General features: G+C 38.6%; 1 protein-coding gene and 1 long non-coding RNA gene across 2 annotated transcripts; one reads left to right on the top strand and one right to left on the bottom strand.

Annotated features, from left to right (window-relative positions):
- Window positions 1–301: 301 nt before the first annotated feature.
- LOC103702596 (putative xyloglucan endotransglucosylase/hydrolase protein 26) lies at window positions 302–3,775 on the top strand. The gene is given in 5 exon segments (XM_008785086.5): window positions 302–470; window positions 1,870–1,970; window positions 2,074–2,267; window positions 3,244–3,302; window positions 3,305–3,775. Coding segments are annotated over 5 exon segments (870 nt in total). The 3' UTR covers window positions 3,652–3,775.
- LOC148703553 (uncharacterized) lies at window positions 404–17,834 on the bottom strand. Its single transcript, XR_015987333.2, has 3 exons — window positions 16,449–17,834; window positions 1,192–1,280; window positions 404–576 (listed from the first exon to the last, which is right to left on the bottom strand). It is a non-coding gene; the product is annotated as an uncharacterized LOC148703553 (long non-coding RNA).
- Between the last annotated feature and the right edge of the window lie 176 nt (window positions 17,835–18,010).

The following is an 18,010-nucleotide window of genomic DNA, read 5'->3' as shown; positions in this document are numbered from 1 at the left end:
TACTCTCAGAGGACCATTTAGTGCAGAGCACAACACTGAAGCAAAGTCATGGAATTTTTCAAGCAAAGCTGGGCAACAATATTGTATTCCTGAAGAGAAGATGAACCTGTCAAAACACACGCTTTTATTCTTCCAAAAATTTCATACAGACTTGGGAGGAACTAAGGAGGCAAGGATTCCCTTGTTCCCATGGTCAACCACAACGTATTCTCGATCCTACATAAGGGACACTCATGGCCGTCTCCAAGGCACCCAAGCACGGTTCCATAGAGGCAGAGGCAAACCTGGTTGCTGACTGCAAATGGGGAACTTACGCATTCTCCTTGTTGCTCTTGTTTCTCTGGTGGCATTGAACCAAGATCTTGTTCATGCTAATTTTTATACCGACACTGTCTTCACCTGGGGCTCGCAGAACTCAGCAATCTGGGGCAATGGCAACAACCTTGCACTCATGCTCGATAAGGTCTCAGGTACAGAAATAAAGGCTGCTAATTTGTCATTTTTTTTTTCAATTTTTTTCCATCAAAAAATTGCTCCAGTACGATGGGTTTCTGTCATTCTCCTCATCACCTACGCCTTTAAACAGAATTTTTTTTACCATTTAGCTAATAAAAAAAACAAAAAGGAACACTTGCATCACATAAGATTTTAGATTCTGCAATGACAAATATCATATTGACATGTTTGACATTTGCTCATACAAATATCGACATGTTTACTATATAATGAAATTTTGAGAAGGTACGAAGGTGAACAGTGGCCCACAAAGGCTTGCACAAGGGCACCTCTCACCTAAGAGCGTGCCCTCAAGCAGGTCCAGGTTTCAAATCCTGAAGGATTGCTAAAAAAAAAAGAAAGGTGAAGAGCAAATACACATTGAAAGACCTCCACATTCTTTTTGTCCTTAAATTAACCACCTGACTAACATTTAAATCAAACAAAGGTAAACTATCCTTACACTTTTGTTGTATGGTTTGGTAGCTAGTTCATATTTTTCTATATAAGTGATCATGGTCATAAATCAAATGTCATAGTAAATCCTATACCATAGCAACTTGCAGCAAAATATCTAAAGGGTTCTCAAAGAACAGTGCAATCATGTTTTAAAGAACGTGGCAAAGAAGCTAATCTACCAAAAATGTATCAGTTAACAAGTTAAATGACACTAGCACCCATCTGCGAGAACTGTACCTGGGCAATGAAATCTATCAAATGAGTGTGTTTTCTTTCAAAAGTTTGTCCCTGTCTGACCAGTTACATGTTGCATTTCAATTTCATCCCTGCTTACCATAAATAAAATGCAACAGTTGAGAATATAGGGTAATCAAATTCCCATTATCTTAAAAAGTTCTAGAAATATCTCATTAATTGTGCTATAACAATTCATCGTTGATATACGAAATGCAAGATGATACGCAAAGCTAATATGTGTTAGAGAAGAAAAGAAAAATGAGTATATAAAGCTGTTTGTATTGTTAGCTACTTCACTGACGATCACACCCTTCATTGGCCAAATTCAGGTGAAGTCTTGATGGTGTACCAGTCCCATTTAGCATATGCTATGAAGAAGAAAGATTTTCGTCAATAAAAAATAAGAAGAAATGACGTTGAAATAAATTTTTGTACAGAAAACCTAAGGCTCAACTTTTTGATTTAACATTCTTGACCAGCTGCAGTAGCCGATACTAATTCGTTCCGTTTCTTTCTTTTCTCTTTCTTTTTCGTTTATAAGATTTTATGATACTAACTCCCTGTTCACAGCATAGAACAGGAGTAGGTCATCATTATACAAGAATGTAGTCATGTACTAACTTTTTACTTGATTTTCATATTCATATTCAATTTACATGTTGCTGTTTTCAATTTTAGGTTCTGGAATACAAACGAGCAGAGAGTTTCTCTTTGGAAGTATAGAAATGCAAATAAAACTGGTTCCAGGGAATTCAGCTGGTACTGTCACCGCATATTATGTAAGTCCTAATCTACCAGGGTCATGAGAATTCACTCACACAAACTTAACATTGGATTTCCATAGAAAAGCTATAGCTAAAGTATATTCCGCATCCATCTCAGATGTCATCAACAGGAAGCAAGCATGACGAGATAGACTTCGAGTTCCTGGGAAATCTATCCGGACAACCTTACATCATTCACACAAATGTCTTCACTCAAGGTGTAGGAAATAGGGAGCAGCAATTCTACCCTTGGTTTGATCCAACTTCTGATTTCCACAATTACACCATACATTGGAACCCAAGTCAGATTGTGTAAGTTAACTCTGCTAATCTTAATGTTGTTTCCAACCTAAATACATCTCAACATTCTTCCAGAAAGCTCACCATCACTACAGAACTTAACACCATCTGTTTAGATGGGTTCAGACTTCAGCCCTTGGTAACTTCTGAAAGCTTAGTCTACCTGCAACCAAGGTTTAACATGCAATATATAATACTTAAGGAGAAAAAAGAAGGGCAAAGGGAAAAAGGGTATACAGTATCATTGCTGTATCAGTCAGGCTTTGACATGATCACACTATATGTAGTGTTGATTTGTATAAAGATCAGAGGAAAAATAAGTTTCACAGTAAATTACAGCTGCAAACAACTAATGTAAGTTTAGTTTAAATATTTTCTTGGAAAGTGGTACAATACAAGAATAATTGCAGTGCATAAAAGATTAAGTTTGTTTTTACCAACGGATTTGATATTTATCACTGCAAATTGGTTGTTATTTGCACCTGTTGATTCAATGATTTATGAAGCAATACCAACCAATATTTTTTATTACATTGATGCACACCCCTAAAATAATTAAGGGTCAGCATCATATCATGCTATTGAGGCCGACCTCCGCAAATAGAGTATAAACCATAGCCTTGAACCTTGGTTGCCAGACATACCCAGAGCATCAATCTAGTTCTAATGCACATCTATTTCTGTAACAAGATCTAAACTTGCTTTTAAGTGAATGGACCATTCACAACTACATCTTATAAATTTTACATCTTTTGAACAGCTTTTGAAGTTATTTGAACGCCTCTTTTCTGTAATCTAGTTCTAATGCACACCTAGTTCTGATAAAGGATTCATATTATACATGCTTTGAACATCCTTTGAAGTATTTGAATTCCTGGCAACATGGCCACCATCCTCACTGACTAACAAAAGAAAACAATCTATAGCTAAATTTTTTTTAAAAAAAAACAATCAGATTTATGATTGATGTAACTCTAATCTATTGCAGGTGGTTTGTTGATGGGCTCCCAATCCGAGTCTATAGAAATTATGAAAGATATGGGATTCCATTCCCAACAAGCAAGCAATGAGGGCCTACTCAAGCCTATGGAATGCTGATGATTGGGCAACTAGAGGTGGCCTGATAAAGATTGATTGGAGCAATGCACCCTTCATAGCAAGATATCGCCAGCTCCGGCTGAGAGCTTGCGCATGGACTGGACCAAACAGCATCAGCCAATGCGCTCAAACTACCCCTGCTAACTGGTGGACTTCACCTGTATACAGTGAATTGAATAACATGCAGAAGGGCCAGCTGAACTGGGTCAGACAGAACTTCATGATATATGATTACTGCAAAGATACAAAGAGATTCAACGGGCAATTCCACCCTGAGTGTTCTCTGCTGCAATTTTAACAGATGAGTTGATTTTTATAATGAAGTGGTTGTGATGGTACATGTGATGAGGTAAATAAGCCTGTGTTGTTACAGTTGATTTCATTCTTATGTTGTGAACTGAAGAATAAATAATATCAATGTCTGCGTTCCAAGGATTACCAATAACTCTCAATTCTTAGGCCACAGGCCCAATGTAACCCTTTTCTCGGGAACCAAGTTTAGTTTTGAGTTTCACTTTGTATCTGATACATTTTGTTGTTCCATGAATCAGCAACATATGAGACGCAAGCATTTAAGCAGTGTATTGTTTATTTTCTACGTTCAAAGAAAATATTCTATCAATATATGAGTTCTTGTATCCCATTGAAAGGATATCTTAAATTTAGGCACTGTCGAGATTATGAGTGGAGCTGTTAAAATCACAACAACCAACAACCATGACAGGATACAGTTACCCGTCTAAAGGACAAAGACAGAGATTTCTTAGATTTCCTTTGTTATATTAAACAACTAAAAGATGTACTGATGATAAGAAGATGCAGGAAACAACATTAAGATCGTCTGAGATTTGCTGAGAAAAAGGCAAATATGCCAATTTTCACACTTCAAAATGTGCCAAGCAAAGAAAGTTAGAAGCGAGTATTCTCTGGCCTATGCTTGACATGGAAAGGCAAAATCCAAAGAGAAAACATTAGAAGGAAAAAAGAGGATCTCGACTAAACCGAACAAGTGAAATTATTTTTCAGTTCTTAATTTACAAGTTAGGTCTGTTTGCACGTATACCCTCTTATATATACAAATTTACATGAATATCCTCATCAAATTACTATTTGCATATATATCCCCATAAAATACTTGTTTTACATGTTTTTTTTTTTGGCTTATCTATATATACCATCTAACACCATTAAAAATAAATGGCTTAAAATTAAAATGGTTGAAATACCCTTATGGCTAGACATGCAAAAAAAAATATAAATGTATGTAAGTAAATAGAAATTTTTTGCGCACGTGTCTACCCATAAGGGTATTTCAGTCATTTCAAATTTAAACCATTTATTATTTTAACGGCATTAGATGGTATAAGTACATATATATATATATATATATATATATATATATATAAAGAAAATAAATATAAAATAAGTATTTTATGAGGATATACATGCAAACAACAATTTTATAAGAGCATTCATGCAACTTTGTTGAGGATGATAGTGTTATTTTGATGATTAACAAGTTATTATTTAAAGCATGCTATAAGTTAAATTGTTACTTCATTTATAAGGTTATTACTCTCAGTACATATGCTTAAATTGAAAACATATATATGGTCTTGTTCATTTGAATGGATCTAACCTTGAGAATGCAGCAAAGTGTGAATTGAGTCGACCCATAGGTTGATTGGGACGACCCCGGCACTTAAAGGAATCATCTGGCACACTCCTGCAAAAAAACAGCACAAATGAACAGTGAGTTGGGTCGACCCAAGGTAAGCATGAGTCGACCCAACCTCCAAAGAACCTCAAAATGCCAAGGAAAAATGCTCTCTGGAGTTACTGAGAGGGTCGACCCACACAGTGGTTGAGTCGACCCAAGCTTGAGTCGACCCAAACCCTGAGAGGGTCGACCCAAAGGCAAGACAGAAAGACAGACAGAAATCGGTTCTCTGGAATTACTGAGAGGGTCGACCCAAGAAGAAGTTGAGTCGACCCAAGTAAACTTTGAGTCGACCCAAACTCTGAGAGGGTCGACCCAAATTGAAGACAGAAAGACAGACAAAAATTGATCTTCTGGGAATACTGAGAGGGTCGACCCAAGAAGAAGTTGAGTCGACCCAAGCAGACTTTGAGTCGACCCAAAGAATGGTTGGGTCGACCCAAGTGAAGGAAGTTTGAAATTCATGTTTCTGTGTTCTCTGAGAGGGTCGACCCAAGGAATGTTTGAGTCGACCCAAGGTCAAGTTGGGTCGACCCAAGGACAGGATGAGCCGACCCAACCACGGGCTGAACAGTAACGGCTAGTTCTGCAGATGTACTTTTTGTCCTTTCCAAGGCTTGTAACGGCTAGTTTTTCAAATCTGACGGATGGGGCTTGACCAAAGAAGGTGGGAGGCTATTTAAAGGGCACTATTCATCAGAGAGAAATATCTTTTGAGAGGTTTATCAAAGAATACACAAGAATACTAAAGAGCCCTAATCTCCTTCATCAAGAAGCTTCATCCAAGAATCAAAGGAAAGGATTGAGCACATTCAAAGAGGCATCAAGAGCTCCTTCCCCCATTGAAGAGTGAAGCTTCCTTGACAAAGAAGAGCAAAGCAACTTCAAAGCGATAACTTCCTTCTAAACTCTTCTTTGTTGTTCATATTGTCTTATATGCTCATTTAGGAGTTAAATCTTTTATTTTCATTTGCTTAAACACTTTGTAAAGGTTCGTTGGTTAGCCCGCAAAACCAACAAAGGTTTTTGGTGAACCCGTAAAACCAAAGTTGTATAGGTTCGTTGGTGAACCCGCAAAACCAACAAGGTTCTTGGTGAGCCCGCAAAACCAAGTGTATAGGTTCGTTGGTGAGCCCGTAAAACCAACTAGGTTTTTGGATTGTGAGCCCGGAAAACAATCCAACTGTAATCCGTGTGATTATAGTGAAATCCCAAGGGTACGCTTGGGGAGTGGACGTAGGTGCTAAGGAGAGCACCGAACCACTATATATTGTGGTGTTTGTATTGTGCTTGTGTCTCTATTTTCACTTGCTTTACCTTCTATTATTGCATTAGCTTAACTCACTCAAATAGCTTAAGAAAGCATCCACCACACTTAATTAAGAAAGTTTTTAAAAGCACCAAAAGTTTAAAAGAAACCAATTCACCCCCCCCTCTTGGATTGTCACCTTGGGCAACAAGTGGTATCAGAGCAAGGTGCTCTAATAGTGCTCATTGATCTAACCATCAAGAGTTAAAGATCATGGCAACCCAAGTGGGAGGTGCAATGAGTGAGGGGCAATCCACAAATAGACCACCTCTATTTAATGGCACAAACTATGCATATTGGAAAGCTAGAATGAGGATATTCATTCAAGCTTCAGATTATGAGGTATGGCAAATAATCACTAGAGGACCTCACACACCCACACTCAATGTAGAAGGCACTATCATTCCTAAACCAGAAATGGATTGGAATGAAAATGATAGAAGACTTGCACAATTAAATGCAAAAGCAATAAACATACTTTATTGCTCTTTAGATGTAAACGAATTCAATAGAATATCCACTTGCTCCACTGCCAAAGAAATTTGGGATAGACTTGAGGTCACACATGAAGGGACCAACCAAGTCAAGGAATCAAAGATAAACATATTAGTACATAAATATGAATTGTTTAAAATGGATTCTACCGAGTCCATAACTGATATGTTTACTCGTTTTACTGATATTATAAATGGGCTTAAAAGTTTAGGAAAATCTTATTCTAACTCTGATTTGGTGCGAAAAATTCTCAGGTCTCTACCAAGGAATTGGGAGGCCAAGGTAACCGCCATACAAGAAGCAAAGGACCTCAACGCACTGCAGCTAGAGGAGCTTCTAGGGTCACTCATAACCCATGAGTTGACCATGAGGCAAAACTCAGAAGATGAGGTCAAGAGAAGAAAGCCCATAGCACTAAAGACTACCACCCCTAGACAACAATCTGAATCAGAAGATTCAGATGATGATGAAGATATTGATGAGGAAGGGATGGCAGTGCTTGGGAGGAAATTCAGAAAATTCATGAGAGGTAAAAATAGATTCCATAGAAAGAAGCCCTTCTCTAAAGGAAATTCAAGCAAAGAGAGGGGTAAGGATAAAGAAAAGGGTAAGGATAAAGAAAAAGAGAAAGAAACCCCTATTTGCTATGAGTGTAATAAACCCGGGCATTACAAGATAGATTGCCCAGATATGAAGTGGATAGCAAGAAAATTGAAAAAGAAAAATTTTATGGCTGATTGGAGTGAGAGTGAGGAATCAAGTTCAGAGGATGAAGATCATCAAGACACGGCCCAAATATGTCATATGGCCAATGACGATGAGGTAGATTCTGAACTTGACTGTGATTTTACTGTTGATGAATTACATGATGCTTTCTTAGAACTCATGGAAGAACATAAGAAAGTAATTAATAGAAATAGAGCTCTAAAAGAAGAAAATCAATCTCTTATTAAAGATAAAATAAAATTGTCTAATAACTATGAAACGTTAAGTAGGAAATTTGAAAATGAAACCAAAAATCTAATTGCTGAAAATATTAAGTTAAAAGAAGATGCTGAAAAGTATAAATCCTTGGTAGATAAATTTACTCTTAGCTCTACTAAATTGAATTTGATACTTGATAGTCAAAGAGCTGTATATAATAAGGCTGGTTTAGGTTATAGAACAAATACAAAACAAAAACTCTTAAAGAATATTTTTGTGAAAGCTAAAAATGAAAATGTTACTTGTTATTGTTGCAATAAGATAGGACATAGAGCATATGAGTGTAACTTTAGAAAATCTAGTCAAAGCAAATCAAGTAATAAACAAAAGGTTAAGAAAGTTTGGGTTCCAAAAGGAACATGGAGTACTAACCCTAAAGGACCCAACTTAGTTTGGGTACCTAAAGTTTCATCTTGATCTTGATTGCAGGTGTGTCTTACAGCTGATAAAATGGAAAAACGATGGTATCTTGATAGTGGCTGTTCAAGACACATGACCGGTGACGAAGATCAGTTTGTCACTTTGGAACCAAAGAAAGGTGGAGTAGTTACCTATGGAGACAATGGTAAAGGTCATATCATTGGAAAGGGTAAAATTTTCATTGCTCCATCTATTTTTATAGAAAATGTTTTATTGGTTAAAGGTTTGAAACATAATCTTCTTAGTATAAGTCAATTTTGTGATAAAGGATTTAAAGTTACATTTGAAGCATCTGTATGCATTATCACAAATCCTAAGGATAATAGCATTGTACTTGTAGGACAAAGGCAAAGAAACATTTATTTAGTAGATCTTCATGAATTAGGTAAGAAAAATGGTTTATGTTTAATGACTAATGAAGAAAAGAAGAATGAAACTAGTTGGCTTTGGCATAGAAGACTAGGACATGCTAGTATGGAATTAATATCAAAACTAGTTAAGAAGGAATTAATAAAGGATGTGCCAAAATTGATTTTTGAAAAAGACAAAATATGTGGACCATGTTCATTAGGAAAACAAACTAGATCATCCTTTAAATCGAAGAATGTAGTATCAACAACTAGACCATTTGAACTCATACATATGGATTTATTCGGACCTACTAGAACTACAAGTCTAGGAGGAAAGAAATATGGACTAGTTAGTGTTGATGATTTTTCAAGGTATACATGGGTTTCATTTTTGGCACATAAAAATGAAGCATTTTCAGAATTCTTGAAATTATATAATAAAATAATAAATGAAAAGAAATTCACATTGGTAGCAATTCGAAGTGATCATGGCACGGAATTTGAAAATCAACACTTCGAGGAATTCTGCACTAATAACGGAATATCACATCAATTTTCAGCACCTAGAACGCCTCAACAAAATGGGGTTGTTGAAAGGAAAAATAGGACATTGGCAGAAATGGCACGCACAATGTTGTGTGAGTCAAATCTTCCAAAGTACTTTTGGGCTGAAGCTATAAACACCTCTTGCCATATTTTAAATCGAGTTTTAATACGACCTATAACTAAGAAAACTCCTTATGAACTTTGGAAGAATAAGAAACCAACTGCAAAATATTTTAAAGTGTTTGGTTGTAGATGTTTTATCTTAAATAATGGCAAGGAGGACTTAAGTAAATTTGATGCCAAGTCAGATGAAGGTATCTTCTTAGGATACTCCACATCTAGCAAGGCATACAGAGTATTCAACAAAAGAACCTTAGTAGTGGAAGAGTCGGTAAATATCATATTTGATGAGTCTGATAGTGAGTCTGCTAGGAAAGAAAACTCTATTGATGATGATACAGGAATTATCGACTTTGAGAAGTTAAAAATTGATGACGCACCAAATCAAGATAAAGGAGAGGATTGCGTGCCACCACAACCCCAAGACGTGCCAAAAGAATGGAGGTATGTACATGGACATCCCCAAGACTTAATTATTGGTGATCCATCTCAAGGGGTAAGAACTCGATCCTCTCTTAGAAATTTAAATGATTATCTTGCTTTTGTTTCACAATTAGAACCTAAAACATATGAAGAAGCTGAAAAAGACACTAACTGGATAAATGCCATGCAAGAGGAATTAAATCAATTTAAAAGAAGTAATGTATGGACATTAACTGAAAGACCAAAGCATAATTCAGTAATTGGAACAAAATGGGTATTTAGAAATAAATTAGATGAAAATGGAGTAGTTACAAGAAATAAGGCTAGACTCGTAGCTAAGGGATATAATCAGGAAGAAGGAATAGATTATGATGAGACATTTGCTCCTGTAGCTAGATTAGAAGCTATTAGATTACTTCTAGCATTTGCTTGTTTTATGGACTTTAAGTTATATCAAATGGATGTGAAGAGTGCATTCTTAAATGGCATTATTGAGGAGGAAGTATATGTAGAACAACCTCCAGGATTTGAAAATCATGAATTGCCAAATCATGTGTTTAAATTACATAAGGCATTATATGGTTTAAAGCAAGCACCTAGGGCTTGGTATGATAGGCTAAGTAAATTTCTGATTGATAATGATTTCTGTAGAGGAAATGTAGATAAAACTCTATTTCTCAAGAAAAAGGACAAAAATCTATTAGTGGTACAAATATATGTAGATGACATAATCTTTGGTGCCACTAACGATACTCTATGCAAAGAATTTGCTAACTTAATGCATGGAGAATTTGAGATGAGTTTGATGGGAGAACTAAGTTTCTTTTTAGGATTACAAATCAAACAAACCAAAGAAGGGATTTTCATTCATCAAACTAAGTATACAAGGGAAATATTGAAGAAGTTTGGTAATGAAAATCATAAGGGAATTGGCACTCCAATGAATCCCACTAGTAAGCTAGACAAAGATGAAAAAGGGAAAAGTGTGGATATTAAGCTCTATAGAGGACTAATTGGATCCTTGCTCTACCTTACGGCTAGTAGACCCGACATTGTTTTTAGTGTAGGGATATGTGCTAGATATCAATCGGATCCTAAGGAGTCACATTTAAGTGCAGTTAAGAGGATCCTTAGATATTTAAGAGGAACCACCACCATTGGATTATGGTACTCGAGAGACTCATGTCTAGATTTGCTTGCATACTCAGATGCAGATTTTGCCGGATGCAAATTAGATAGAAAGAGCACAAGTGGCACATGCCAATTCTTAGGAAACAATTTAGTATCATGGTTTAGTAAAAAGCAGAATTCAGTAGCACTATCCACAGCCGAAGCTGAATACATAGCTGCTGGTAGTTGCTGTGCTCAAGTATTATGGCTCAAGCAACAACTAGAGGATTATGGAGTTAAACTAGATAATATTCCTATCAAGTGTGATAATACGAGTGCTATCAATCTCACTAAAAACCCAGTTCAGCACTCTAAGGCCAAACACATAGAAATAAGGTACCATTTCATTAGGGATCATGTGCAAAATGGAAATGTATGCATTGAGCATATATGCACGGAAAAACAATTGGCCGATATATTCACAAAACCACTGAGTGAAGATAGATTCTGTATGCTCAGAAGGGAATTAGGTATATGTGATCCTTTTATTGAATGAATATGGAAGGAAGTTAGTAGTCTCATGATACATTCCTCTAACTTCAAAAATCCCATGAAACATGAGTCAAACTTGTTATCTATAGATTCCTTACTCATGTATCATTGTTCCATAAAGAGCTTATAAGAATTGGAAGCAAGAAAAACTTTTTAGAAGCAAAAAGGAAGAGAAAACAAATTTCTGCACTTGGGTCGACCCAACCCAGAACATGGGTCGACCCAACGTTGAGTCGACCCAAGAAAATTCTTGAGTCGACCCAACGTCGGGACCCCACTGTTAAAAGGGGGCCCGAGAGCACATCTAGGGCACTGTTTGCCCTTTGTCTTCTTCCAAAAAGCTTGGTCCCCACTCTCCAATCTCCACCAAACTCCTCCAAACAGTAGATTTCTTTAAGATCTTGGAGAAATGGGTCCCAAACGAGCCGTAGCCAAAAGATCCGGAAGAGTGAGCCGAGTTCAACAAGAGGAAAGGCGCCCTACCGAGCCTTCTCCCGTGTCTCCACCACGTGAGGCACGTGCGGAGGTCCCTCCTCCTCCTTCCCCCTCAGTGCTTCTTGCAAGATTTGCGGGGAGGCCGGTTACTACCGGAAGAAGGATCCATTCGGAGTTTTTCAACCAAGAAGGATTTCGAATTTGGGAATGGATCCAAAGACAAGGATGGGAGTATCTTTGCTCCCTTGATGTGGTGATATACCCCGGATTAGTCCAAGAGTTCTACGCCTTCCTCAAAACTGGTATGGGAGGGCTTGTTTCAGATGTTAGAGGTGTTCGGATCCGGGTATCCGAGGAGAGCTTGAGTGAGCTACTACACCTACCTTGCACAGGAGCTACTCCGGAAAGATCAGATAACAAGATGAGAGCTCTTCAGCTGATCATGGAAAATGAGAACTTCGATTTCTCTCAGAAGGTAATAGCTAGTTCTCTTTCCGCCGAGATGAGGTTGTTGCTAAATATGATAAATAGAATTCTATTTCCGAAGCCCGGTAGATTTGATCTCATCTCAGAGCGAGATCTTGCAGTTATGGAGTGCATGATTAGAGGGATTCCCCTAAATCTTCCGGCCATGATATTGAAGCAAATGAGAAAGGTGATAAGCAGCAACAGGGTATCATTGCCTTATGGCATGATACTTACACTGATCTTCCGTCAGCATGGATTACCTCTCGAGGAGGAAGCATTCAAGAATCTGCACCCCACAGACACGTACACTGCACGGTCACTCATACGCATGGGTTATGAGAAAGTGAACGGGCAGTGGATACATACTGGTGCAGGCATTCAGGGTGAGGCACCAGAGGGAGAGGCACCAGAGCGTGAGGATGAGGAGCCTATGGATCATCCTACTGCACCCTCAGAGGCTGGACCATCGTCATCTGCTCCTCCGACAGATACGGATGACTTCTGGAGCAGGATGACAGAGCTCATGACAGCTCAGGCGAGGACTATTACTGACGGGCTCACGAGCCGATTGGACGCCCGCTTGGATGTCATGTCTGCTGATATCAGTGATCTGAGGCAGCAGATTGGAGCACTCAGGAGAGAGAGAGAGACACATGGACCTTCTGTGCCACAGGCTGCTGAGTCAGAGATATCGGCACAGAGTCATCCAGCTCGACGTGCTCCACGCCAGACCCAGTCTCACCAGGCTCGACCTCCCCTCGCTACTTATGCTAGGCGGATGAGGACTAGATCCCAGCCATTAGATTCTCCCTAGGCTGATCTTAGCATCTATATTTAGAGCCTAGGCTAGAAATCTAGTTCTCAAATGTATCTTGCCTTTTCTTATATGTATCTTGCTTTTTTCCTTATGTATCTTACTTTTCCGTCATATCTTTAATTCTTGATTGAGGAACATTGTACTTATTTTGGGAATTAATGTATGAAAAATGTTCCTATTTTGATCAATGAAGTCTAAAGCTTTTTCGTTATTGCATCTTTTCCCATATCTATGTTTTTGATGATGACAAAAAGGGGGAGAAGAGAAGAGGAAAGAGTATATAAAAGAAGTTATGAAGGAAAGGGTAGTATATAAAGGGAGAAGAGGAAACAGTATATAAAGGAGTATATAAAGGAGAAGAGAAGGAAGAGTATAAAGGGGGAGACGAAAAGATAAAGTATTCACTCTAAGAAAAGAAAGAGTATTTCATTTATGAGAAAGAGTGAGTAAAGAAGTTATGAAAAGAAAAGAGAAATAAATGGGCTAAACAAATTGAAAATCATATAAGAAAGATTATATATCTAAGGGGGAGCAAGTTGTAACAATGAAATTGACTAAATCAAAAATTTCCATCAAAATTCAGAATTTGGCACATATAAATTCAGAATTTGGCACGCACCTCTCGCACCCCGATACATAAGCTGAAACTCACATTTTATCTCAAATTTTTGAAGTTTCATTGCTAATGAATTATAAATGAAAGGGGGAGCAATTCAAAAAGTCAAATTGGCAACATTTGAATGATATAGGGGGAGATTTCACTTATATATATGAAAAGCTGAAATTCTGAAATTCAATCCCTTTCATAAACTGGTTCTAAAGACAAGTATCAATAGGCTTATACTCTTTATTTTGTAATCATCAAAAAGGGGGAGATTGAGGATGATAGTGTTATTTTGATGATTAACAAGTTATTATTTAAAGCATGCTATAAGTTAAATTGATACTTCATTTATAAGGTTATTACTCTCAGTACATATGCTTAAATTGAAAACATATATATGGTCTTGTTCATTTGAATGGATCTAACCTTGAGAATGCAGCAAAGTGTGAATTGAGTCGACCCATAGGTTGATTGGGACGACCCCGGCACTTAAAGGAATCATCTGGCACACTCCTGCAAAAAAACAGCACAAATGAACAGTGAGTTGGGTCGACCCAAGGTAAGCATGAGTCGACCCAACCTCCAAAGAACCTCAAAATGCCAAGGAAAAATGCTCTCTGGAGTTACTGAGAGGGTCGACCCACACAGTGGTTGAGTCGACCCAAGCTTGAGTCGACCCAAACCCTGAGAGGGTCGACCCAAAGGCAAGACAGAAAGACAGACAGAAATCGGTTCTCTGGAATTACTGAGAGGGTCGACCCAAGAAGAAGTTGAGTCGACCCAAGTAAACTTTGAGTCGACCCAAACTCTGAGAGGGTCGACCCAAATTGAAGACAGAAAGACAGACAAAAATTGATCTTCTGGGAATACTGAGAGGGTCGACCCAAGAAGAAGTTGAGTCGACCCAAGCAGACTTTGAGTCGACCCAAAGAATGGTTGGGTCGACCCAAGTGAAGGAAGTTTGAAATTCATGTTTCTGTGTTCTCTGAGAGGGTCGACCCAAGGAATGTTTGAGTCGACCCAAGGTCAAGTTGGGTCGACCCAAGGACAGGATGAGCCGACCCAACCACGGGCTGAACAGTAATGGCTAGTTCTGCAGATGTACTTTTTGTCCTTTCCAAGGCTTGTAACGGCTAGTTTTTCAAATCTGACGGATGGGGCTTGACCAAAGAAGGTGGGAGGCTATTTAAAGGGCACTATTCATCAGAGAGAAATATCTTTTGAGAGGTTTATCAAAGAATACACAAGAATACTAAAGAGCCCTAATCTCCTTCATCAAGAAGCTTCATCCAAGAATCAAAGGAAAGGATTGAGCACATTCAAAGAGGCATCAAGAGCTCCTTCCCCCATTGAAGAGTGAAGCTTCCTTGACAAAGAAGAGCAAAGCAACTTCAAAGCGATAACTTCCTTCTAAACTCTTCTTTGTTGTTCATATTGTCTTATATGCTCATTTAGGAGTTAAATCTTTTATTTTCATTTGCTTAAACACTTTGTAAAGGTTCGTTGGTTAGCCCGCAAAACCAACAAAGGTTTTTGGTGAACCCGTAAAACCAAAGTTGTATAGGTTCGTTGGTGAACCCGCAAAACCAACAAGGTTCTTGGTGAGCCCGCAAAACCAAGTGTATAGGTTCGTTGGTGAGCCCGTAAAACCAACTAGGTTTTTGGATTGTGAGCCCGGAAAACAATCCAACTGTAATCCGTGTGATTATAGTGAAATCCCAAGGGTACGCTTGGGGAGTGGACGTAGGTGCTAAGGAGAGCACCGAACCACTATATATTGTGGTGTTTGTATTGTGCTTGTGTCTCTATTTTCACTTGCTTTACCTTCTATTATTGCATTAGCTTAACTCACTCAAATAGCTTAAGAAAGCATCCACCACACTTAATTAAGAAAGTTTTTAAAAGCACCAAAAGTTTAAAAGAAACCAATTCACCCCCCCCTCTTGGATTGTCACCTTGGGCAACATTTGTTTATTTAGAAGGATATACATGTGAAAAAGTCCTTACAAATTTCTTACAAAATTAGCAGAAAATGCTGAAGATATGACAGGGCACTTAAAGATTCTTAAATGAAACCTGTAAGTTAAGTTAAGAAGATGAAAATATGATCAAGAGAAACATATTTAAGTCATATTATGTAAGTTAAATTCTATTAACCCCTAAATCAGAAAACTCCGAGTCATGAACTGATCATAAGAATATTCTCCTAGATCAAAAAAAAAAAAAAAGGTACTTGGCGGCAGGGCAAACAGTTTTCCTTAGGAGGTTTTACAGGGTACAACCTCTTGGATACAACTTTTACAGTTTTACAGTTTTACAGCTTTGAGGTTTTCCAGTTTTCTTTAGGAGCTAAGGTCGGGGATGTTGATGGATACAACTTTTTGGCTGGATTGTTGGATCATGGACCTCTTGCTTTGCTTCTCCTTTCTTGGTTTTGCAGAGAACCAGAAAAGGAAAGTACTTGATCATGATGTGGAGCCGGGGGACAAAACTGTTCTGAAGCCTGGGTTAGGTATACTTTAACTGATGATGTTGATGCATGATCCTAAGCATGAACGCTGAAATGCTAAAAGAAAACCAAGTGAATGCAAACCACAACTTCATGTAATAATTCGCACAGCATGGGGCTCAAAATCAGGTCGTTAAGCATGGAGCTCAATCTCTTAGCCAAGATCTTAGAGATGATTATAATGAGGCTATGAATTAAACTGATACGTCTATAATCTAGCTATTAGAAGTTACCTTCATAGAGACTCATCATGAAGCGATTCACAAAGTCATTTTCCAAGAAGAAGCCAGGATTTTTGAAAAAACAGCACTGGAGGTCCATCACCCCCTAAGAGAAGATTGCAGTTCGAATTTCCTCTGAGCTGAAAGGTGCAATAAGATTGGAGAAGCTAAGAGCAGAAATCCACAGGGTACAAGAAGGCCCAATCCAAATCAGAGGCACCTCCTGAGAAGAAATTGCTGAAGATAACTTATTCTCTTATGATTCCTTAAAATTCTCTGATAATATGAGGTGTTTCTGTCCCCATGCAACAACTAAGTAATTTTCGACCTTTGTTGCTAGGACTGCACTTGCTGTTATATATTTCCTTTTAGTAAAAATTTATAAATTTACTTGAACACTAGACTGTTAGCGGACTGGGCATATGGAAGCCATTGGACAAGCATATATCAAGACTACCGAGAAATCTCATGCAACTTGCCTATTGACTTCTTCAAAATAGTTGACCGCAACTTTTTTGAGCAATGAGCAACAAAATAAAAAAAAGTCGGCAGGGTTTTTTATATTTCAAATAATATCACGCGTTACAAAAGACCGATTAAAAAATAAAAATGATAAACATCGCGGATCGGACTATGGGTACTATAACACTTGCTGTACTTCTCTTCCTGGCCATTGGATTCTTCATCAAACCATGGGCTTTGGGCTTTTCCACGACAACGAAATAGAAGAAACCAATTGACCGCGTTACGGAGAAGAAGCCGACCGATGAGAGAAGACCGATCCGTCGCTAGATGGGCGGCCGGCGGCCGGAGACCCCCGGCGCACGATAGCGCTGGCTGCGCCCCCACCCCCCCACGAGACCCACGCGGTGCGGAGCGTCGAGAGCGACGCCTGTGGCCTTGGTTTGCATCCGGTGCCGCCGACGACCAAATTACCCTTCAACGCCATCGATGATCGAAAGTTATCCGCATCGGACGGTCGAGATTGACAATACGTCGATCCTTTTGGCTCTTCTTTCGGCACTAACCGGCGGGATCGGATGGAAGCTGCGACACGTGTCGCGCGTGGCTAGGAGTTGGTGCAGAAAGGAAGGTGGGATGGCAGCCACGCCCGGCTGCGTCCCGCCAAAACCCAGAAATAGCGTGACGCCGGACAAAGTGCACGTATACCCTCATACTAGTCCGTTTTAACTTTCTATTCTTGAAGTCCTTTTTGACCGGTACGTACCCTGGCTGAATTGGCTCCGGACAACTTAAAAAAGAAACCGAACCGGCCACTGGACCGGATTGATTTGGAACACAAGCGGCTCCATCATCTCGACCGGCTTGGAGCCAGCTGGGTCGGCCGACACCAACTTTTGGGAGGCAAACAAACATATAAACGAAACGTGGTAAAATTCAACACGCCATCCCTTAATACCTTTCCAGGATGACATTTGACTCAACTGGCTCTATGAGTTTATATCAACATAATTTTCTTGTTTTACCTTTTTCTAACACCATTTTTTCTTGATATGCTTTCAACCTTCTCCACCAATTGATTGATAAAGCCTTTTCTTTTTACAGAATCACGG

This window comes from Phoenix dactylifera, chromosome 5, assembly GCF_051530095.1.
Source record: "Phoenix dactylifera cultivar Ajwa chromosome 5, Ajwa_hap1_PhDact_Kaust_v1.1, whole genome shotgun sequence".
Classification (NCBI taxonomy): Eukaryota; Viridiplantae; Streptophyta; class Magnoliopsida; order Arecales; family Arecaceae; genus Phoenix; species Phoenix dactylifera.
Note: the sequence above shows the minus strand (reverse complement) of the source record. Positions and strands in the feature narration are given on the sequence as shown.